Source organism: Pholis gunnellus (genome assembly GCF_910591455.1).
Source record: "Pholis gunnellus genome assembly, chromosome: 2".
In the NCBI taxonomy this organism is placed as follows: domain Eukaryota; kingdom Metazoa; phylum Chordata; class Actinopteri; order Perciformes; family Pholidae; genus Pholis; species Pholis gunnellus.
This window is the reverse complement of record NC_136536.1, coordinates 22,622,857-22,643,558: the sequence shown is the minus strand read 5'-3', so window position 1 is coordinate 22,643,558 and position 20,702 is coordinate 22,622,857. Positions and strand designations below refer to the sequence as shown.

The following is a 20,702-nucleotide window of genomic DNA, read 5'->3' as shown; positions in this document are numbered from 1 at the left end:
AAGCCTATTACAGAACAAGGAAGGGGCACAACCCCTCTTTTATCTATATATTCTCCTCATTGACATGTGCTTCACACTTAGAGACAACATTCCCTCCGTCCACTTGGTGACCTGCACACATGCATGCATAGAGTTCAGTTGTTGAGGGATTGCAACGAGGGCATGTGAGCAAAGAGAGAGAACACATTTTGGGGGACAAGTGACGCCAAGTGGTGTCATGACTGGTTAGCCGCGGACCACTGCAGCTCCAAGCACATTAGTATGGCAACCATATAGAGACATGGACATGCCAAATCTGAAATTTGGAAGGGTACATTTGGAAGTTAGAGACAAAGACATAGAGGGAGACACACAAAGGGGTTATAAACATTTGAAAATGTAAAAGTGTACTGAAATGAAGATATCTCAAAGATTTTTTTTTTTGTATCTTTGTGTGTCAAATTGCATCGCAATAATTGTCAACCTCATGGTGGCTAGTGGGCATAAAGTCATGAGGGTTCATTTTCTACAGTCAATGGATATCTTTTTATCTATAAAAAAAAGGATCCCATAAGGTACAATAATGATCCTCCCCTTCACAGGCATGTATTAACTGCAGGTAAAGACTAAACTTACTGGCCCATCATTGGTCACTCCTGCGTCACCGAGTGAGACACTGAGTGAGTGAGTGATGAAGTTACACCCTTGGTCGGTTTCCCCATTGAACGTTGCTTTGGCCCGGAAGGCAACACAAAGCCTCCACTGTGCATCCCGACCAGGTTTGGAAGCTGAAGCAGGAACTTTGTCTTCATTAGCTTTGAAATTTCCTCTAGTAGTCTAATAGTCCTCTACTAGCCGTGTCCCTGCTCATTTGACCTTTCACTCATTGTTTCCCTGCCACTCAACATGATCTCCCTCCTCAGTGTAAATACAGCGCCTTTGCTTGTTGTGTCTACCCTGAACCCTCTCTCCTCCATGTCTCGGTTGCCTTCCTTTACAGTTTCCTAAATACAGTTGGATCACAAATATTCTATGAAAACTGTCCAGAAACATCTATCTTTTTTTTTGCGATGCTCTCTTCAGCGCTTTTGTTTTCATCTCAAAACGTACAAAACTGACCACAATCTTGGCGCAGCACCTGTCCTTGGGTAACCAAAAGATACATTTATTATTTCCCTATGATGTCTCTTCAAGCTCAATTACTTTGCGTTGCACCTGGCATGTCTTGAATGATGATGTGTTATCGTTGACAGCGTGGACTTATGCTCGGTTGTGCATGTCTTTTGTGCCAATAATTCACTTTTGTGCTCAACAGATTCACTTTGGCCTCTTCTTTTTTATGGAATATTGGGCAACATTTTTATGTGAGCAATGGATCAAATGACTGTGAATGGGTGTAAAGTGAAAGGGGTTGTTTGTAATGACGATGCCACAAAGAACAGTTCACAAACTCTATAGTTCTCTTTTGCTTCTCTGAGCGGTTTTAGCTTCTGTTAGCAACCACCGAAGGGGCGCTAACGTAAGCTTAACACAAATCATGAACTGTAAGCTAATAGTTTTTAATACTAATAATATTAATGAAAACAACTTACTCAAAGTCAACTTACCGCACTAATTTGGCTTTTAGGCCTGCTGTTTTCTGTACAGATCATGTTAACTACGGTTAGTAAAGTCATGTAGCTCCAGGTATCCAGCAAAAGACACCACAATGAAAAAGAAATGCTGATGGCGTTAGGCGCTCTTCTGCTCTTAGTTGACGTTTATACAACTCGTGGCATTCGGGGCGCTCCTGCAAAAAGAGGGGGAAAACGCGAGGCACTCAGCAACTAAGCAGTTCCCTAGACGCTTAACTTTCATTGAAAACAATTACCAAAAGCTGCACTCTGTCTCTCTCACTCTGTCTCTCTCACTCACTCTCTAATATTTTTCATGTATTTATCATGTATAAACTGCACTGGGCCACTCAGGAAATCATTAGTTCTGAGAAAACTCCTCATTGTCTCTTATCTGGTACCATGCAGAGAAATTTTGGATTTATCCCTGTTACCTTATCTATCGGTTGGAATGTATCATTCACATCTCTATCATTGCCATTCTGGGTGGAAGAACATCTGGGGTAGCTTTTCAACTGACTGAGAGTTCAAACAAAAAAAACAAGAGGCTTATATATATATATGACTCAAAAGTAGATTTTAATGCAAAAGTCTTGAATGTAAAAATGATGTATAGCAGGGTCAATCAGGGGCTAGGATAGCAAAATATTAAATAAAAGCCATGTTCCTTTTCCAGCTCGTGAATTTGCTTGATTGCATTGTCTTGAATTTTGTTACAAAGAATTGTCACCTGCCGCCTGAGTCCCAATGTAACAAATTGCTTTGGTGGGATGCAATATGTTGAAAGATGACTTACACAACTAAATAAACTTCTTCTTTTTTGGGAACCTGTCAGTTCCATAGGTGATGAATGTGCCGTTTACTTCAACAGGATGCACATACCATAAAACAAAAGCTCTTAGTCGCTAGCATAGTAGCATAGTAGCATAGCACTGTACATTTAGTAGTCGCCATCTTTACTCTCTTACTCTCTATACTCAGTCTCAAGGAGTACCTCCTTTACGACAGTGACACCTGGTGGTAGAAAGCAGCAGACAGATAGATGATAGAATGATAAAACGCAACACTCTTAAATTAATATTCAAACGTCATGGCCCTTCTTTTGGAGTTCGTAACCAAGCTACATGGATGTAATTAAGAGACAGGTTTTTGGTTTCTTTGGCCTTGACAACAAGCTTTTGTTTTAAAAAAATGACAATGCTTGACACAAACACAACACACAAGTGTGTCTGATAATTATTGGACAGTGTGGACAGCAATCTGTCCATAATGAAGGCAGTGAACTTTCATGTTCCTCGCTGATCATAATGAGTAATGTCATGTCTTTAGGTCTTATCAACCAATTAAAGTGAAAGGCTAACCTGAGTCGAGGTAAAGGTCGCAGGCAAAGAGGGAGTAGAACAAAAGGCTCTGGAAAGTTAATTTGAAAAAGGAAAATAATGATCATGGTTTTGACAAGAGAAGGACAAATTAATCAGCGAGACAGATAAGAGAGCAGACAAATGGGGAGACAGAGACGGTGGAAAGGTAACAGCAAGCAAAGCAATCCATGTTGTATCCACGGTAGTGACGTTGTTCGTCTGTCTCTCTACCCTGAAGTCCACCACGACCCCTGCTCCCCCCTCTCCCTACATTTATCCCCATACACCTTTTCTCTACACCAGTACTATGCATGCATGCATGCACGGTATGTGTGTTTTACTTGCGTCACAATGAGAGATGTTGTGGGACTACAAGGTCTGCAGTTATGAGATGAGAAAATGTTAAAGACGACACATTACGTCTCAAGAGGTTTTTATTCAATACAGTTTGAGGATATCAACACAAATGAAGTCAGACTCTTTCTAGTCACTTTCCACATGCTTTGCAAAAAACATTAAAAGGGCTCTCCACTTATTTTAATTTAATTTAATTTTTACTTATATTATTATAAATATTCCATTAAAATCTTGGCAGATTAAAATAGAAGTCAAAATTGAAGCAGCAGAGGTTAGGTTTTCTTGACTTTCAGTCCCTAGGATAGGACAACTTCCAAAATATTGAATCTTACATTTCCCATGATGCAACTCAAAAGCATCTTTTCATTAGACCCTCCAACATGTATTTCCCCAGGCTGAGCACTTCTCTTCATGACGAGTGAAATGAATTGCTCCTGGGAGTGCCCCTTACACATTCATCTTGGATGAAAATACAAGTTTAATGTAAAAAATAAAATGTGGTTATATGAAAAATACAGTCATGATGTGGAGGAGTATTATGTGGTATGACATTTGTCACGTCCCCACTGCGGCCTCATTACAGCAGATGTGGATGAATCTCATATCTGGGAACTAATGACATTATAAATGGCATCTTAATATAGCTGACAAACGTCCATGCCTCATTGTTCACATCTCATATAAAGCCTAATGTAGTATTAGGTGGTTTAACAAGACAAGGAGTGTACCATTGTGGACATCACCCGATTAGTTTCCACATTTGTATTCTAAATTATGCGACACACGCCCTAATTAATATGCATGGTGTGTCATTATTTTTAATAATCTGGAATTTTAGAACAAATTTTTATTAATCAACCTTGTATATCGACAGTCAAGTCACCTCCTCATTTTTGTATATTAGGGCTTGCTATAATCTGTGTCTAACACTCTTGGTTGACGCTTGAATGTAAAATATCTTTCCCTTGTGGGATCTTAGTGGCCTTGGAACCAGATGATTCTCCTAGATCTTTTGGGATTTGGTCTGCCGATGTCAAGCTAGACGCCTATCATGCTCCCCAAGAGGGATTTGCTGCTTCTCTTAGAAATAAATGGAAGCCAGCAGCTCTACCCAGCTTGCTGTGTTTGGTGAGTTTCTACCCTTAAAAGAGTACTCCATCCATTTTAGCATTGCACTCTGACTCACAGTGACACTTTAGAAAAAGTGTTTAAACCGCAGCAAAAGCAGAGATATGGTCCTTTTCATTCCACACGTTCTTCTTCCTCGTGCCTACATTACCCACAATGCAACTTGGCCTCCAATAGTTCGCAGCCTCAAGTGTAGTTAAGGAGCAGACTACAAAGGTCTAGTAAGTTAACAACTGACGCTGACTGGCTTTATACAACTTTTTTCACTTATGTACTGTAGTTGCCAACACCTTTAAACTTTGATATGTAAAATCAGTGGCGTTCCCCTTTAACATTACAGTACACTATATAGATACAGTATATACACACAAACACACACTATATGAGCTTCTGCTCAATATTAATACAAATAGGGGCAGTCAGCCAATTTTATATTTAAATAAAATAACAATGCAGGTCATTTTGGCTAATTTCAGTAGCCAAACATACAGAATAGGCGTGTTTGAGGTGCCAGTGACATTTCTGGCTGACTTGATCTTGACATGCTGTTGACTAATCCTGTTTAGAAAGGTGGAAGAGCATCTTTTGTGCCAGAAGTCTATAAAAACAGCCCTCACTCATGTGAGGGAGTACATGAGTACAATGAGAACAAACACAAAAAAAGAAAACAATATTACATTTAGACATTAATAATAATAAAATGTTGCGGCACAATTCAAAATGTCTACTTGATGCCTGCCACCATGTGGATCCACCAGTTGGCCTGCACAGTCCAGCCCAGCTGCTCACACAGAGCGATTTGCTGGAGGAAATGCTCCTTGGCCTCTGCCTCACCCTGTTCCTCCTGGAGCGCCTCTCGCAGGTAGCGAATATCCTCTGCAGCACTCAGCTCGGGGATGCCCGTCAGCAGCATGAGGGAGAAAAGGGTGATCAGCAGACGAGAGTGCGAGCGCAGCGAGAGGTATGCCTGGGTGCAAGTGTCCTAATGTGGGTAGGTGAGAAAGACAAGAGAAGGAATGGAGGACAAGAAGAAAACATGAGGAAATAAGGACAAAAGATAATAGGATATAGGACACAATATCTGACAAATGTACACATCGGCACATACACGTGCACAGTGGATTCACTTGTCCATTCACTTATGCAACACACATACACACGACTTTTTTATAAAGTTGTTAATGTACGCCTTCTGTAAGAACAAATAGGCTGGAGGCTGCAAGTCAAAGATAGGGTGTGAAACCTCGGAAGCATTGACAGAAATACTAACGCATTTTGAATGTTTTGCGGTTTGTTTTTGTCTTTTCATAGGATTTGCTGACAATATGACAAATATAGAACTGCAGCCTTATCATGATATGAAAGTATCAGTATAATTACACACAAACAAACACAACCACACCCACACACATGCACACAATCAGGGCTTCTCACCCTGAAGCGCTGAAAGTAGAGGCTGTTGCGCCCTTTGCCCCTGCCCATGACATGCAGGAAGTCAGGCGTGAGGACGAATGGTACACGCTCCCTGCTCACGCCAAGGAAGTACTTCGTGTTGCCCAGGATGTGACCGAAGTCGATGTGAAACAGGTTCCCTGAGAGGCGCGGGAAACACACAAAGCATTTCAATCAGCCTGTCAATAAACTCATGTGGGTTTCACAACTCAGTGTTTTGTTAATTTGTTCCTCTTTTTCCATCATTCAGTCACTCTCTCAGTGTGACTTACATTATCTGGATTGTTTACTTTTGCACAAATGCAGACAGGTTTACTCAGCTAAGCTCAATTAACAGCGTGTGGGAATGTGAACCATGTGGCGCATACCTTGGTCTGTGATCATGATGTTGTCATTGTGTCGATCTCCGATGCCCAACACATACGTGGCCACACAGTAACCAGCACAGGAGTGCACAAATCTCTCCACGGCCTTGTAGTGCTGGAATCAAATGAGATCACAGCAGTGCAGTAACACAATTGGTAACGTGGCAGATCTAATACCGAAGCTATATAATAAATGTATTTGAAACCAAAGGAACAAAAGTCTACACTCTTAATTTAGGCACGCTGTAAAAAGGTTTCATCGGAAGGTAAAAGTGAAAGTGTGTTAAAGACAGGACATCTAGTGACACTGAAAGAAAAAGTAACTAGAAAAATGACTATTTTTCAGCATTTTAAAGTGGGCAGCTGCACAGACCGATGTCATTTAGCCCATCTTAAATAGTAAGGCTTGACTGGAGCGGGCTTTTTTCATTTGGGTCCACATCTTGTCGAAAACCCTGAACTACGTCCAGATTACTTACTATTTCCTGGAGTGGACATTTGGACTTGAGCCACTCAAACAGAGCATCGTTCTTGAAGGCTGCTGACGTTCCTCCCTGGCTCCAATGGATGGCAGCAATGGTCGCTGCATTCCTCACAATCTCAATCATACCTGTGGAGGAGAAACCTGATTTCACCTTTTTTTTTCACATCACTTTCCAAAGGACTTCCTGCTTGTATCCTGGGTGCTGGGAATTATATGTTTGAAGGACAGTGTTGAAAAGTGTTTTACAGCGCTTGTAGATTATTTTTTCTGGCCCACTTAGTTCCCCTTTATCTCTTAATTATGTTCCAACATCCAACTAACAAAAGAAGCTCCACCAATCAGGGGAGGAGTGGGAAAACAAACCCGGCCCGGGACTTTTGACTCAGAGCGACCCGCAAAAATCCACCTGGAGACACACCACCCATACCACACGTCACACTAAACCAGAATAGAGCTGTAGAAATGAGTCAGCATTTATACCCTTTGCACACTCATCTCAAAATCATGGGTTTTTTTAATGGGTTTTTGGCAAGACCCCTGAAATAAGGTCTTTGGTTAAGAGACTAAAACGTCAGGAATTTTCTTTGTTGTGTCTTAGAAAAAAGGTGCTTGCTAACAAGTGTGTAAATGAGACACTAGTCCTCTTTTAGCTTAGCAGTGGTGACATAACCGCAACGTCCTGGGTTCGATTCCAGCCGTAGGACTTTCGGAATAACATTTATTGTAGACCTTCATGTTGGTAAATAAAACGGTATGCTTTATTTACGGGTCTATCATTTCTCAGAGGTTGCCCAAAGAAAATATGGAAAATGGAGACAACACTCCAAGTTATTCGAAGTAGGTTTAATTAGGTCTAATGACTTAATAAGCATGTTCTGATTTGCAGAAGAAACTTTCAGACAGCATAGTTAAACAGCTAACTGAATAAATCGATAATGAAAGAGGAAATGACCTATGTTGTGTCCTGTGGAGATGCAGCCATACGGAACGAGGTTAAGGTCCAGAGCTTTCGCCTGCCAGATAGAGTCCATCAGCACCAGCGTCTGAACAGGAAGATGCACATAGTCAGGTGTCTTTATCTTTATCCAAAAGGTAGGAATATATTCACCGACATTAAAACACCAACATTCTTTATTTTTCAGTGAGATAAATAATTGAAGATCAAATGTATTCTCTTTGACCTGAATGACCAGCATGTCCTGTCTGAGGTCGTCCCCCTCTTTGAAGATTATTCCCACGGGTGTAGCAGAGGTGGGCGACGGCATGGGAGAGAACTCCAGCCACAGCGGCTTCTTCCTGGAGGCCATCACCTTGCATTTGTCCAGCTGGACGAAAGGGATACAGAGAGAACTGATTTGTTGATGGTGAGCTTGACAGTTAATAGGGAATGGGTTTTATTGAAGGTCCGATGTGGACTAAAGCCATAAAACAGTTTTTTCATAGATATATTTAAAAGTGTCGTCCTTCTAACATCCATCCATCCATCTGGGCACATGAGCCTGCACACAAACTCTGCATCATTCCCTGCCAGACTGGGAATATTTTAGTCATAATTAGATTGGGTAGTTTGATATCACTAACTGTCAAATGTTTATTGACATCTATGTATGATTGTAATGTAGTAACCACACGCTGCTACGGCTGAAACGTTTAACCGAGCGTTCAGTTCACATTCGGACTACTGTAGGTCAGAGTAGCTGGATTGGATTGGAAAACATGAAAAATATATTTGAACTTAAAGAGGAATAAATGGATGGAAAAGGGGAGACAGGGCACGACAAGCTCACAGGGAGATGAGAGAAAGAGAGGAGGAAATAGAAGAAAAAGTGAACGTGAGGGACGAGGAATGGAGCGAGACCAAATCAAAGAGAGAGAGAGACAGAAACTGACCCAGTGACTGATGAATTATAGCCCACCCACTGCACTAACAAAACCTTTTTTCATATCATGTCAAATGTTCTTGTACATTAGCAGCTAAAAGGCCTGAGTTTTAAAGCTAAAAGGAGAGTGAATATATGTATGTAATCACTGTGTGTGTGTGGGAACCACTCACACAAGACTAAACATGGCAGACAAAGACCATCATAAAACACCAATAACATTGTTTGTATTCCACACACTGTCGTTCAACACCAACACACCCAATTTGCTCACACACGAGCAGCATTAGCGAGGCTTACCAGGATCCTTCCAGCTCTGATTCGGGGGTCATAGGGCAGCAGGAATTCGTTCGGTAGATTACTGTTTCTAAGAAGATCTTGAAGCTTGAGGGGAGCTAAAGCAAAAGAAACACAAAGACACACATATACCAATTGGTTAGGGGGATTGGGGGAACTGAACATTGAGGGAGCTACACACAATCAACCAATCACTGATGGCTGGAAGAGTAGCTGGTTGTCATCATGTCCTGCTGCCTCACTCACTAGAGCACGTTATACAACAAGCAATCTGACATGGATATTTAGAATGTGCTCAAATCAGCAGGACAGCACAAGTAGCCGCTGCTCCTCACCAAAGACATCACTCCGCCATTTCCATGGCAACGTTGTACCTTGTTAACTGGCAGAGCTGCAGCAAAAGCCTACGATGCTGATGGAAAATGTATATTTATTTTCTTTGATGGATGTTTGGAAGGGGAATGAGGAGAACACAAAATCAAAAAATGAAACACATGTAGAAATTTCAAATGAATCAATTAGAGAAATCGAGGAATTAAGTCAGTCCGTCCCAGTCAGCTTCTTGGACTGTATGCAGGCAATCGGCTCCAAGTTGCTGTTTAAGACAAAAGTAAACTCACCAAGCTGTCTGCCCTTCAGCCAGTGAAGAGCAGCGAGTGAGGAGGAAGGAGGAAGTCAATGGCAGTGTGTAAAACAGGCAATACAAAGTGGGAATAAGTGTGAGGCAACATAACCACAGGAGGTGGTTGAGCATGCAGCCATAACTGGGCATCCAACATATGACGCAGTTTGCTGCAACAGAATGTGAGATGAGCATGTGAGATTAGAAACATGTTAGAAACATGGTCTAACTTGCCTAAAATTCATGTTTCATTTCTACCTTAAGGTACTAAAAAACACTCTTCACGCTTCGACGAGGAGACAAAGAACCACAAAAGCAAACTCAATGAAAGGGATCGTCACAGCAGAACAGGGACTGTGTTTGAAGACCCCTGAGTGAGTTATGCCCAGTTTGAACATTTGAAACATACCTATCTTATTTCTCCCCCTCTGTCAAGACCAAAAGAACAGTATACCTTTAATAACTGCCTGTAAAAAGTTTAAATTTCACTGATTTTGACTTTATTCCAGCATTCTGTCAAAGTATATTTATGGTAGATTAATCCATTGGAATGTCTTTCTTGGATGTGTCTCACCTGTAGGAGGAAGGTCGGTCTTGTCGGGGTACAGTTTTTTAATCGCTATAGCAACCCCCTGCAGGGCCTCCACAGCCTGGACCTGCTGGGTGAAGCTGTCGAGCATGGCCTGACCACAGCCCAGCAGGTAGGCCTCCAGAATCACAGCCATGCGCTGGCGGAAGTACAGACACCCTGCCACCTCACTGCGGACGTACCAGAAGAAGAAGTGGCCGATTCTCTTGCTCTGCGGTGAAGGAGGACGACAGTGGAGGTGAGGTGAGTGAAGGATACAGACACAGATGAAGCCGCAGTGTGACAGGGCTGAAAAGATTCACAGTTTAAACGTGCTTCTATCTGTCACAGAGACGTCCATGGTGTCCATCCGGACATGTCATAAAATCACACCTGTTCCACTGCTGAGACCATGGTAACACCACTACACATTGACATTAACCCTTACACCAACAACTAAATGTTTTTAACTTAGTTATTCAGAAAAATGTCTAAACCTCACATGACTAGTGTAAACCTCTTTCTAGTTTGACTGGACAAAGTTGCAACTGTAAAAACATTGATGCGTCCAGTGTTGATCTGTTCTATGTGACTAAAGTAGAAGTGCAGGAAGTGGCGCACACTCAATACAACTTTTATATTTGCCAGCTTGTAATAAGAATAAGCGTGGTATTATGGAGTGTTTTAAACCATGGTTTGACAAACCCTTGGAACAAAAAGTGTTTAAGTCTCTTCCTGTCCTACACACCTACACACCTGCCATCAACCAACTCATCACCTCTCCCTGCTCTGCAGACACCTGTTGAAAAATCCACTCATCATCTCCTCAGCCCTGGCTCTCCTCCCAGTCCTAGCCAGATTATTGTCTCAGCTACCGTGGTAATTAATGCTTCAGGCCTCAGTAGTTTTTGTGGGGGGGGCAAGAGAAAAAGAAAAATGGAGGCTGTGGTCTCGTATGCGAGTATGCTGCGTCAAACTACAAAAATGGTGGCGAGGCAATTAATGGAGCAAAGAGGCACACGATAGAGGCCACACGTACACGCGGCGTGCGTCTGAGATAAGCATAACAGCACAGCTTATATGTGTGTATGAGTATGTGTACGTGTGTGTGTGGGTTAGTTTAAACAATAAGGAGAAGAAAAACACAAGTTTTCTTAACCGCAACAACGTTGTTCAGCGCCCCCTTTCATAAATAAATGAAACCGTGTGGGATGGCGTAGAGCTGTAGGTAGCGCTGATGTTTATAGTCTCAGTGAAGTCATGGGCGAATAACAGGGATCCCCTGTGGTGCATATGACCCTCATCCAATGAGATGCCAGTGATGTGGTTTAAAGCAAATCTCACACATAGATGAGATGTTGACACCTGGTGGGGGGTGGCGTGGTTTAACCCAAAACCCAGTTTCAACCACATGGTGAAGTCGCAACATCTGTCTGTCGGTCGATCGAGAACTGTTCCTCCGATCTACTTCACAATTGGTGGGTGTGCTGCTCATTGACTTTAGTTCACTTCTGCAGCTGGATGTTGGACATGCTAACGTTACAACCACACTTTTCTTCACGTACGGCCACGCAGTCTGAACCGGCACTGCACTAGTATGATTACGAATGTTCTTTAAATGGGGGATAAATGGCAACAAAAAATACAAAAAGGATGTACTACTAACATTATTCTATATTCATCTAAATATGACGTGTGTGTTGCTCCAAATATTAAGATGCTGCATGACTCACCCGCAGAGCTCTTTGGATGAGGTACCGAGCGAGGAAACTGTCATGGTAAGGTTCCACTTTGAGGGTCTGTATGAGTAAACAGGATAGAGAAAAAATAATGTCACCAATCTGTAGTCAAGTATAAGTGCCTCTTCATAATAAAAGTATTTGAGATCATGCTAAAAGTGTTCACGTCCTCTTGGATGTATCCGAACTGAAAAAAAAACATAATGGGAGAAGATTCTTTTATTAATGATGATATTAATGTCTTAATCAAACAGGTGACACATCAACACCTGCACAATATAACGCAGTGCAACACAACCCCCTCCTTCGTCCCATTCTCTGACTGTGGATCAGTGTGCACAAGTATCCATAAAGTGCAGAGCACAAATATGGCATCTTAATATTTTGACACAGTACTCCAATCATGGAATACAACCAGGCACCAGGTGTCCCATGTATTAATTGTCTTGTAGTCGTGGCAATAACTAGTAAACAGTCATTTGATTAAATGCAGATTTACTTCAAATTCACTCTTTAAACACAACATGAACTATAAGAATAAAGCTCAAGCTGCATTGTGTTTGAATCAGCCTCAGTCCTTGTAGCCATGAAGTGTATATTTAGTCGCCATATACAGGCTTCTCATTTTGATACAAGCCAGCTGGAAATATGAAAAGGTCAGCGGGTGTAAGAGCTAACTTAGCAATAATTAGCTAGCTAAAAGCAGTTGTCTATTTAGCCATTAATGGACGCTAGCTAGAAACGAGAAGCCTGCTTTTACCTCTGTGCGAAATTAACGACGCATTGTTTTGACCAAGAATTTCATTTGTAAACTGTATGTGTGCTGTGCAGAAACTCAACATGTCTAGCAACCGTAACTAAGGCTGGAGCTTAGAAAACGCTCAATTATCCAAAACCAGTTCAAATGCAGTGGATCTGGGGATTTTTGGGGCCCCTGGGGGTCTGGAGCTATTTCTTTAGTTTAGGAATAATAGGTTTGGATATAAATCTATATTAATTATGTGTGGTGGTTTTGCACTGAATTGCATAATATTGCTACTGGCTTCTAATCGAAAAGTATGTTCAAATATTTTGTTCACACACACACACACACACACACACACACACTATGGCTTAAATTTGTGTTTTTCAGATCAACAACACACACTTTTGCCGTATCTCTACAAACACATACCTGCACCAGCTGAAGCAAATACATCAATACATCGTCATTGGACAGGCTCTCCAATCTCTGGACTGCTAGTTTCCTGGCCGTCCTGTCAGCAAAGTCCATGCTTAGCAGCTCCAGGGCCACCGTCACATCCAACTCTCCAGGATCCCAGTTTCCCAGTAGCCAGTGGACATCCTCGACCACTCTGAGGTTCATCCAATCAACAGTGCGCAGATATTGGGGTAGATTCAAGGCGTAGCGGATGCTCTCCTCCCGGAACCTTTTGAGGCAGGCATTGTTGGTGTTGGTGACTGGAGATGGGGATCTGAGAACTCCAGCGTCTGTCGATGAGTCCTGGCAATGTTTCACATGCAGAGAGGAAGAATCTGTGCTGGGTAAGGTGGAAGGGGGTGAGAAGGTGGTTGATTTGGTCGGGGGGAGGCTGGAGGAAGGACTTCCGGAGCTTTCAGAGTTGCTGAAGCTATTTGGCAGGACCACAGGGAAGCTGTAGCGGTCGAGAAGGAAGCTGATAGCCATGGAGTCTTCTATGTCTGGGTTAGTGGCGGAGGACAGCTTGTCTGCCTGGTAGGTGATGGCCCCTTCCTCCACGTCAGGGTAGGACCACATGTGCATGGTGTAGGGGCCCTGGCTGAGCACGGACCTAGAGGGACAAACGAGTGGACAATTTGAAAATTCCTTTGAAATAAACAAACCCTTCAATTAGAGTTATGATAATTTACGGAACAAGTGCAGCGGCTGGAGGTCAGAGACGCACTCAGCCACCCAAAATAGGATTCAGTTCGCTGCAGCAGAATGTGAGATTAGCGGTGGACAGACACAGAGGAGCACGCTCACTCATGGACTCGCGGACCCGCAGGCGATTACATGACTCTCCTGGCTGAGATGATTATTTCTGCGTCATTGCCATCACAGTGATTATAGGGATGTTCCTAAAATATTACCTCTCTGCTTTATTATTATTATTAATAATATCAATATTAATGTAAATAAAACTCTTACGAACGTCTGCTGTTTCTTCTGATTTTCTGCCTGTTTGTCTTGTTAAACATATAAAATCATATATTACATTTTAGAAGCATAATTTTCATAAAATCTGTCGTAAGAAAATACAGTAGGAAATTCAACCAAGTCGCTTTTTAATTAGCTACAGTGCAGAGAAATGTTATGTTAGCGTGTTGTCCCTTTCTGACATTTAACACTGGAAGATGTAATTAATATTAAAAACCTTACCTGTGGTCAATGAGGAGAAGATTGACAAAGTAGAGCACCTTTCCCTTCCCTTTCTGCAGGTCCGGTGCCTTATTGGCTGAAGACGATGGCGACTTGGAGTCTTTGGTTACTGAAGGTTTTGGGTCTTTGGTTACTGGGGGGATGTCACCACCACTAGCATTAATAGTGAACGCCAGCTTGGCTCCACGTGGCAGATCCCTGAGGAGAACATCAAAGTCCAGCCACTCATTCCACAGCACTTCATCTGCGAAGGCCTTGGGAAGGGAGGACACCGAGGAGAGAACCTTGTTACCGTAGAGTATGGAGGCTTTTACGTAAACAGACTGAGGGCATTTGCTCGGAAGGTTTGGGATGTCGAAGCCAAGCAATTTCACTCGGAGCCTCCTGTTGCAGTCCCACAAGGATATCATGAAGATGTCGTCCAAATCCTTCCCTTCGAGGCGGAGATCGTCGTGGGAGCTGAACTGGCCACTGGAACCGTCAACAAGAGGCCAGTCCACGAAGTTGACAGCCTCGTCGGCGAGCTGCGACACGGGGACCACAGAAAGGTGGAGGTCTTGGTTGGTTTTCAAGCACTGTCGAACCCAGAGGAAATCGCTTAGGGGGTAGTCTCCTGATAAAAACTCCTCCCTCCCGGTGACTTTCAACACCAAACTGTCCGAAGTGTCATAATCAAGCCTCTGGTCTGCCGCCACTCTTCTAAAAAATGTGAGAAGAACACTTGGTGTTGCACTAAAGTCCACCTGTATGCTGAAGCTGATCTTGCTCATGTAATGGAGGGTGACAGGGAGCTTTCTGTTCAGCTGGTCCTGAAGGTCATTCGGAATGGGAGCACACGTTACCCAAGGCTCTGTGGCATACAACTCGTCGTCCCGATCCTTGAGCTCTTGTCTTCTCGGAGATGCCAGTTTCCTGCGGGTGAACGTGAGCTCGCCGAGTCTGTCAGACGCTTCTCTCTCCAGGTCGTGTCCGATCAGGTACGCCAAACGCCGCCGTTGTTTCTTCTTCTCCTCCAAATCGACTGCCCTCAGCGGTTTTACCACTATGTGCGCCGACAGACGGCCGGTGTCGTCACATGACCACGGGATGTCCAACGTCCTGATGACCTGACAGTCATCATAGGCCTCGTACCAGTCATCCCCCCTGGCATATAGCAGAGTGTATCTCTCCGGGTCCAATACTGCAAATGGGTCTGGGTGGCAATTTTGTTCCTGTGCCTGAAGTGCATAGAGAAAAAGATTTTGGAAAATTGTTGATGGTTGCAGTTTGATTATATATTTTTAAACCAAAGGTCTGTAGCCACACCAGCAGCTCTGTGAGGTAATGTCATGAACTGTAGACAGCATATAGCGCAGTGGAAGATAATAATGTAAAGATAATAATGTTCTGCATTTAAGCATGTAACAGAAATGGCTTTAGATTTGCAGGTATTTGGTGTAGTATAGAAAAATACAAATTTTGACCTGATAAAGGTCCTAGCATCGCCGCAGTTATCTATTCATTAGTTGTCACGGTATTCCATGAAAAAACACAAATGTGAACCTCATGGTGGCACTGGAGGAAAATGCAGTACAAATGTACAGCTTCAGTTGCTTTTCAGATACATAACTATTCTCTTCCTGTCCAGTGAAAACCCTGTATCTCCAAAATGAATCATTTTGAAGTTGAATGTTTTTATGAAAACTGAAGGATGAAGTGTTGTTTTGAGAAAATTCTCCTCCTTCTTCAGCAAACTACACTCTTTGAAAAGCCTCTTGGATCTGCTGGAAAAGACATCACAAAGCTGGAAACAGGGCTGTCATGCATCTGGCAGCACAGCGACGCTCTGACATATAGAATATGATGCATTGCTCTAGTTTAAACTGGCCAACAGTATATAGAGTTAAACAAATCTACAGCAGTAAAATGCAACACACACATTAATGCAGCATTGATATTAATCCAGAAACATATGAAGTAAAACACAGACTGGCAACATTGTACTGCAAAATGTATACATTTACTTTTGATACTTTAAGTACATTTTGCTGATAATACTTACATACTTTAACTGAAGTAATGTTTTGTATGCAGGACTTTTACCTGTAGTGGGGTATTTTCAAAGTGTAGTATTAGTACTTAAAGTAAGTAAAGGATCTGAATACTTCTTCCACCACTGCTTTTTGAGACATTTTAAGACTTTTCCTGCTCTCCATTCCTAAAACTCTGTCACCACCTGATCAAAAGGTCAATATGTGTGCATATATTGAAAAGAAAGTGCATAAAACACTCTAACAATAGACCATCCGATAAGGTTTTGCCTACCTGCATGCAGATGCGTAGCCGCAGCTGGTGGACACTGCACTGGGCAGGGAGGATGACCGACACTGACTCGCACGCCATATTGACATTGTAATCATCATCGCCAGACGCCTGCGGTGGACCGAGCCCGTGCTTGAACTCACAGATGAATTTCAGGTTGTTCTCAGAGCCGCCCTGAGTTGGCATCCCAAATAAAGAGTCCACAACATGTGGACCGACAGCCGGATTCAGGAGCAATGAGAGATCCATCGATACTTAGGAGAGAAAATCACAAACTTAAATACCTTTCTTTAAGAACTCTGAATTTGACTGATTATCGGATCCATCTCCGCAGTGTGGTTAACGGGTTGTTGATAGAGCGTTGCAGATGCAGCGCGCTAACAAAGGAAATCATTAAGAAAACTCCAAAGATTTCTTAGAAATACAGGTGCTGCTTTCTTAAGATCCTCAGGTGGAGTCCGTGTGAGTCTGTCACCTGTGTGACTGTGTGAGACTGTGTGTTCCCTTTTGTTTTGGTGACTTCCTCATTCTTTCATTCCACAGTTCTCAAACACGTAGCGATGAATTCATACAACATACAAGACATTGTATCGGTTGACTTCCTTGTTCCCTTTTTGCACTTAGATAACAAATTGTTATTACCCTTTCTGACATTTTCACAGTTAACAGGGCTGGGTACTTTTTTTAAGGTGTTCCACTTTAAAACAAATGCAATAAACAATGACAAATGTTCCTCTTGGTTTACCAGTCAACATTTGTTATGTACTCAGAAATGCAGTGACAGAAGTGTTTGCAATTGAACAGGTCAAAGGGGAGCAGTGCTAATAATGTCTTGCGGGAATGCATCAAACCTGTTTGGGTGGTTTGACTTGCTATTCGGAGAAGGCTCTTTAGAATGGATTATGGATGCACCTTCAATTCAAAGTTGGAATATTACTGCCACCATGTATCAGAGGGGATTTTCAAGCGGTGCTTATGACAACCAGTCACTTTAAGGTTTCCTCAACAGCTGCTGTGAGGTCTCTGCACTTAAACTACACTATTAACAATAATCAGTACAGCACTTTCCTGTGACAGGGATTGAAAAATAACTTGCAGATAAGAAAGAGGCATGTTAAGCAATAATCTATACCAAAGGCCAAAAACTGACAAACAAAAGCTTTTCAAACATACAGATTGAGTGGTTTACCCAGGACTTACAACCTGCATCTGTGTTAGTACAACCAGAAAACCAACAAATGGATTCTGTATAACAGAATAAAATTCAAGTTTAAATGAAAAAGATCATTGTTTCCAGCATAATTCATTGGTAAGCAATACATAATACTGGTGGCCACTGGCCAATGGATCCCAGGCACAAGTGAAAAGGAAGGGATACAGCGAGCTCCTTGTCTTATCCTCACTCTGAGTAGTTGCAAACAAAAGAATTTGTCTACATTATGGTCAGCCCTCTTTCTAACATCACCCCATTACCCTCTTTAAGTGTTTTTATGGCACAGGCATCCCTGTCTCCTGAAAATTAAAATGTTATACTATTAATATAGTCATTAATTCATTATTAATATAAGTCAGTTGTTGCCAGAATTTTGGTGGGAATGTTTGTCTTGGGGGTCAAGTATTGAGTATTGAGTATAGTATTGAGTATAGGACTTTTGACATTTTTAACCAAGACCATGACTCTCTCCTAATATTAACCAAATAGAGTGCTGCAGGGATGACGTTTTTTTTGTCGGCCAACCCCAGAAGTTAGCGTCGCACTGGCTCCTTCGATAAAAAGCCGATGGGATTTTTCCATTCAATTTTTCACAAAGGAACACCACTTTTATGATCGTTGAACGCGGCGGTCACATGGGAGAGAATATGGGCGGACTAGTTGACGTGGTGACTTTTTGTAGTCTCGTTTAGCCTCTTGTTTGCAACTCTCTTAATCTTGTGTTAAAAAAATAACTTTTTTCAGGCATCAAAAACAAGAAGTGCAATAATGCTGACTCATGCCTGCAGCATTCTATGCTGTAAGTGCTTAAACGTAGCCATACGGAAGTTTAATCATGCTTTAGTTCTATGAGTGGATACTGTGGAGAAAACAAGTGAAGTATGTAGTCAGTAAACACTGGCGAGAATCATTCAGGATCATTTGCAATAGGCCAATACTACATTCACAATAATCTTTGCTTTTTTTGTACAAGTGTAATCAAAGGGAAGTACAGTGTTGCTGGAGGGTTTGTGCCGTATCATATATCATAAAGAAGAAACTTAGAAGAGGAAGTACTGCAGTTCTCCTTTGAATTCTTCAGCTGCAATATCATCAAAAGACAGGCACAGGACCTTCAATCCTGTGTTTCTATACACCTGAATTCTAGTGTTATGGTATATGGAGATAGCCGAGCATGAACTGGGTTGTGTTTGAATCATTGAGGCGTTGTACCGTGGAATATACAGTAAGTGTATTCAAAAAGACAACAATGCCAGCTTAAATCAAGTGCTGCCAGTAACTCACATAGCTTATTTGAGCAGATGTATTCTGGTTGACCAGGATGACGCTGAAATGTTTGTTTAAATTGCCTGTTCAGACACTAAGGCAACCCTTTTCATCAAAGTATATGTTGTGAGACTGGCATTCTCAGAATTAATGGCAGCATTGACTGTGGGAAAAAAAGGTTTTGAGGAGACACAAAGATTACCATCACAAAGAAATGAATGAACACCATGGAAAACATCATCTGTATTCCCACATACTTTTTATTGCCATTAATCTTTCTCTCTCGATTAATCGAAAGGAGATATAACATGTTAATAAGGGAGCATTAGTGGTGCTAGTAAAGAGATAATATATTTAGCCTACAGAGATATTCAACTTTATTTCAAACACATGGATCCATATAAAAAACAACAACAACAACAACAACAACAAATAAATACTATACAAAGACACCAAGACACAGGTATTATCATTGCAGTTCAAAAGTCAACAGTGGTTAAAATACATAGAGACGTTTGTTATACCTTGTGTCACTTTGTTTTGGCTCAGTTAAGGCCATTTTGATTACATTTTTCGATTCAATCAATCGACATTTAAATGTGTACATGAAATTCCTCAACACAGCATGAAAGGTGGGAACATTTACAATATTGTCTTTCAACTGAGAAATGTGGATGTGGTTACTTATTAAGTCTCTAAAACAGGGGTCACTTATAGGCGGGCCCAGACGCTGTTGTATCCGGACCCTGGGCCTAAAACCGACAGATAATTGAGAATTATTACATTTTGACGCAGCGCTTATATTTTAGCGCTTTATAAATGCTGCTGTCGCAAAAAAATGAATTAATTGAGTACCTAATCTAATCTAATCTTAACCCCCTTTACGGCACTGGCTCAGTGGTCCAGGAAACACACCGACCAATTATATGCATTGTAAATCAGATCACATTATGCTGGTCAGCCAATCAGAGACCAGAGTCTTTAACCAAGAATGGACAGAGTCTTAAATGTGAATTCTGCCCACAGACCAGTATGTCTCATATCAGTGGCAGCTGGTGGAAAATGTTCTAGGTAGGGCCATCCTATTAATGTCAGCAAACATCCCAGTATGATGTAATGCAAACAAATTAAAGTATCAAACACTCATTACTACTTTGCAGTTAAATATTTAACATTTATTCCAACACGAAAAAAAGCAGTAAATAACACTTTGATAAACACGTCAGGACATCTTATTTTTGTCACCCTCACAGGGAATTCAATATAATATATATATCTTATAATAATATTCAGTATAATATAAAACACACACATACATATATAATATAATAGAACATGTTTATTTATTGAGATGCCCCTATGGACCTTGTTGTAGGAGGTAAAGATCAGGAGAAGTAAACATGAAGTGTAATTAGGAATACTGATGTTAAATTAAGCTATGATGAGTTTTTGTCATGATTAGGCTTTGCCTCTGTGTTTTTCTACCCTCCTCACTCTACCTGCCAGTCACTCCCTCAGCCTATTCCCTTCACCTGCCTCTGATCACCAATCAAGCACTTCCTCCTCATCAGCACAACTCCTCTCACCTGTTCTTCCCCCTACATAAACTCCTGCCCCTCAGTCACTCCTTGCCAGATCCTTGTATTGTCTACCCGCCCGTTCGGCTTGTCCTGTTC

At 41.9% G+C, this 20,702-nt stretch overlaps 1 protein-coding gene across 1 annotated transcript; it reads right to left on the bottom strand.

Moving 5' to 3' along the window:
• Positions 1-3,380: 3,380 nt before the first annotated feature.
• LOC306701766 (phosphatidylinositol 4,5-bisphosphate 3-kinase catalytic subunit gamma isoform) lies at positions 3,381-17,008 on the bottom strand. The gene is made up of 12 exons (XM_079167170.1): positions 16,551-17,008; positions 14,247-15,463; positions 13,020-13,656; positions 11,840-11,905; positions 10,113-10,338; positions 8,920-9,014; positions 7,921-8,064; positions 7,692-7,782; positions 6,735-6,865; positions 6,259-6,370; positions 5,873-6,030; positions 3,381-5,420 (listed from the first exon to the last, which is right to left on the bottom strand). The coding sequence occupies exons 1-12, from the start codon at positions 16,794-16,796 to the stop codon at positions 5,163-5,165; spliced, it is 3,381 nt and encodes a 1,126-aa protein (XP_079023296.1). The 5' UTR covers positions 16,797-17,008; the 3' UTR covers positions 3,381-5,162.
• Positions 17,009-20,702: the final 3,694 nt, after the last annotated feature.

What these genes read in the sequence shown, in the direction of transcription:
- LOC306701766 (XM_079167170.1), bottom strand. Translation starts at nt 16,796, where the DNA reads ATGGATCTCTCATTGCTCCTGAATCCGGCTGTCGGTCCACATGTTGTG. An exon ending in ATTTGCTTCAGCTGGTGCAG is followed by an intron (nt 11,906 to 13,019) that starts GTATGTGTTTGT and finishes TTACTCATACAG; the next exon opens with ACCCTCAAAGTGGAACCTTA. An exon ending in GACCGACCTTCCTCCTACAG is followed by an intron (nt 9,015 to 10,112) that starts GTGAGACACATC and finishes CTTTTGCTTTAG; the next exon opens with CTCCCCTCAAGCTTCAAGAT.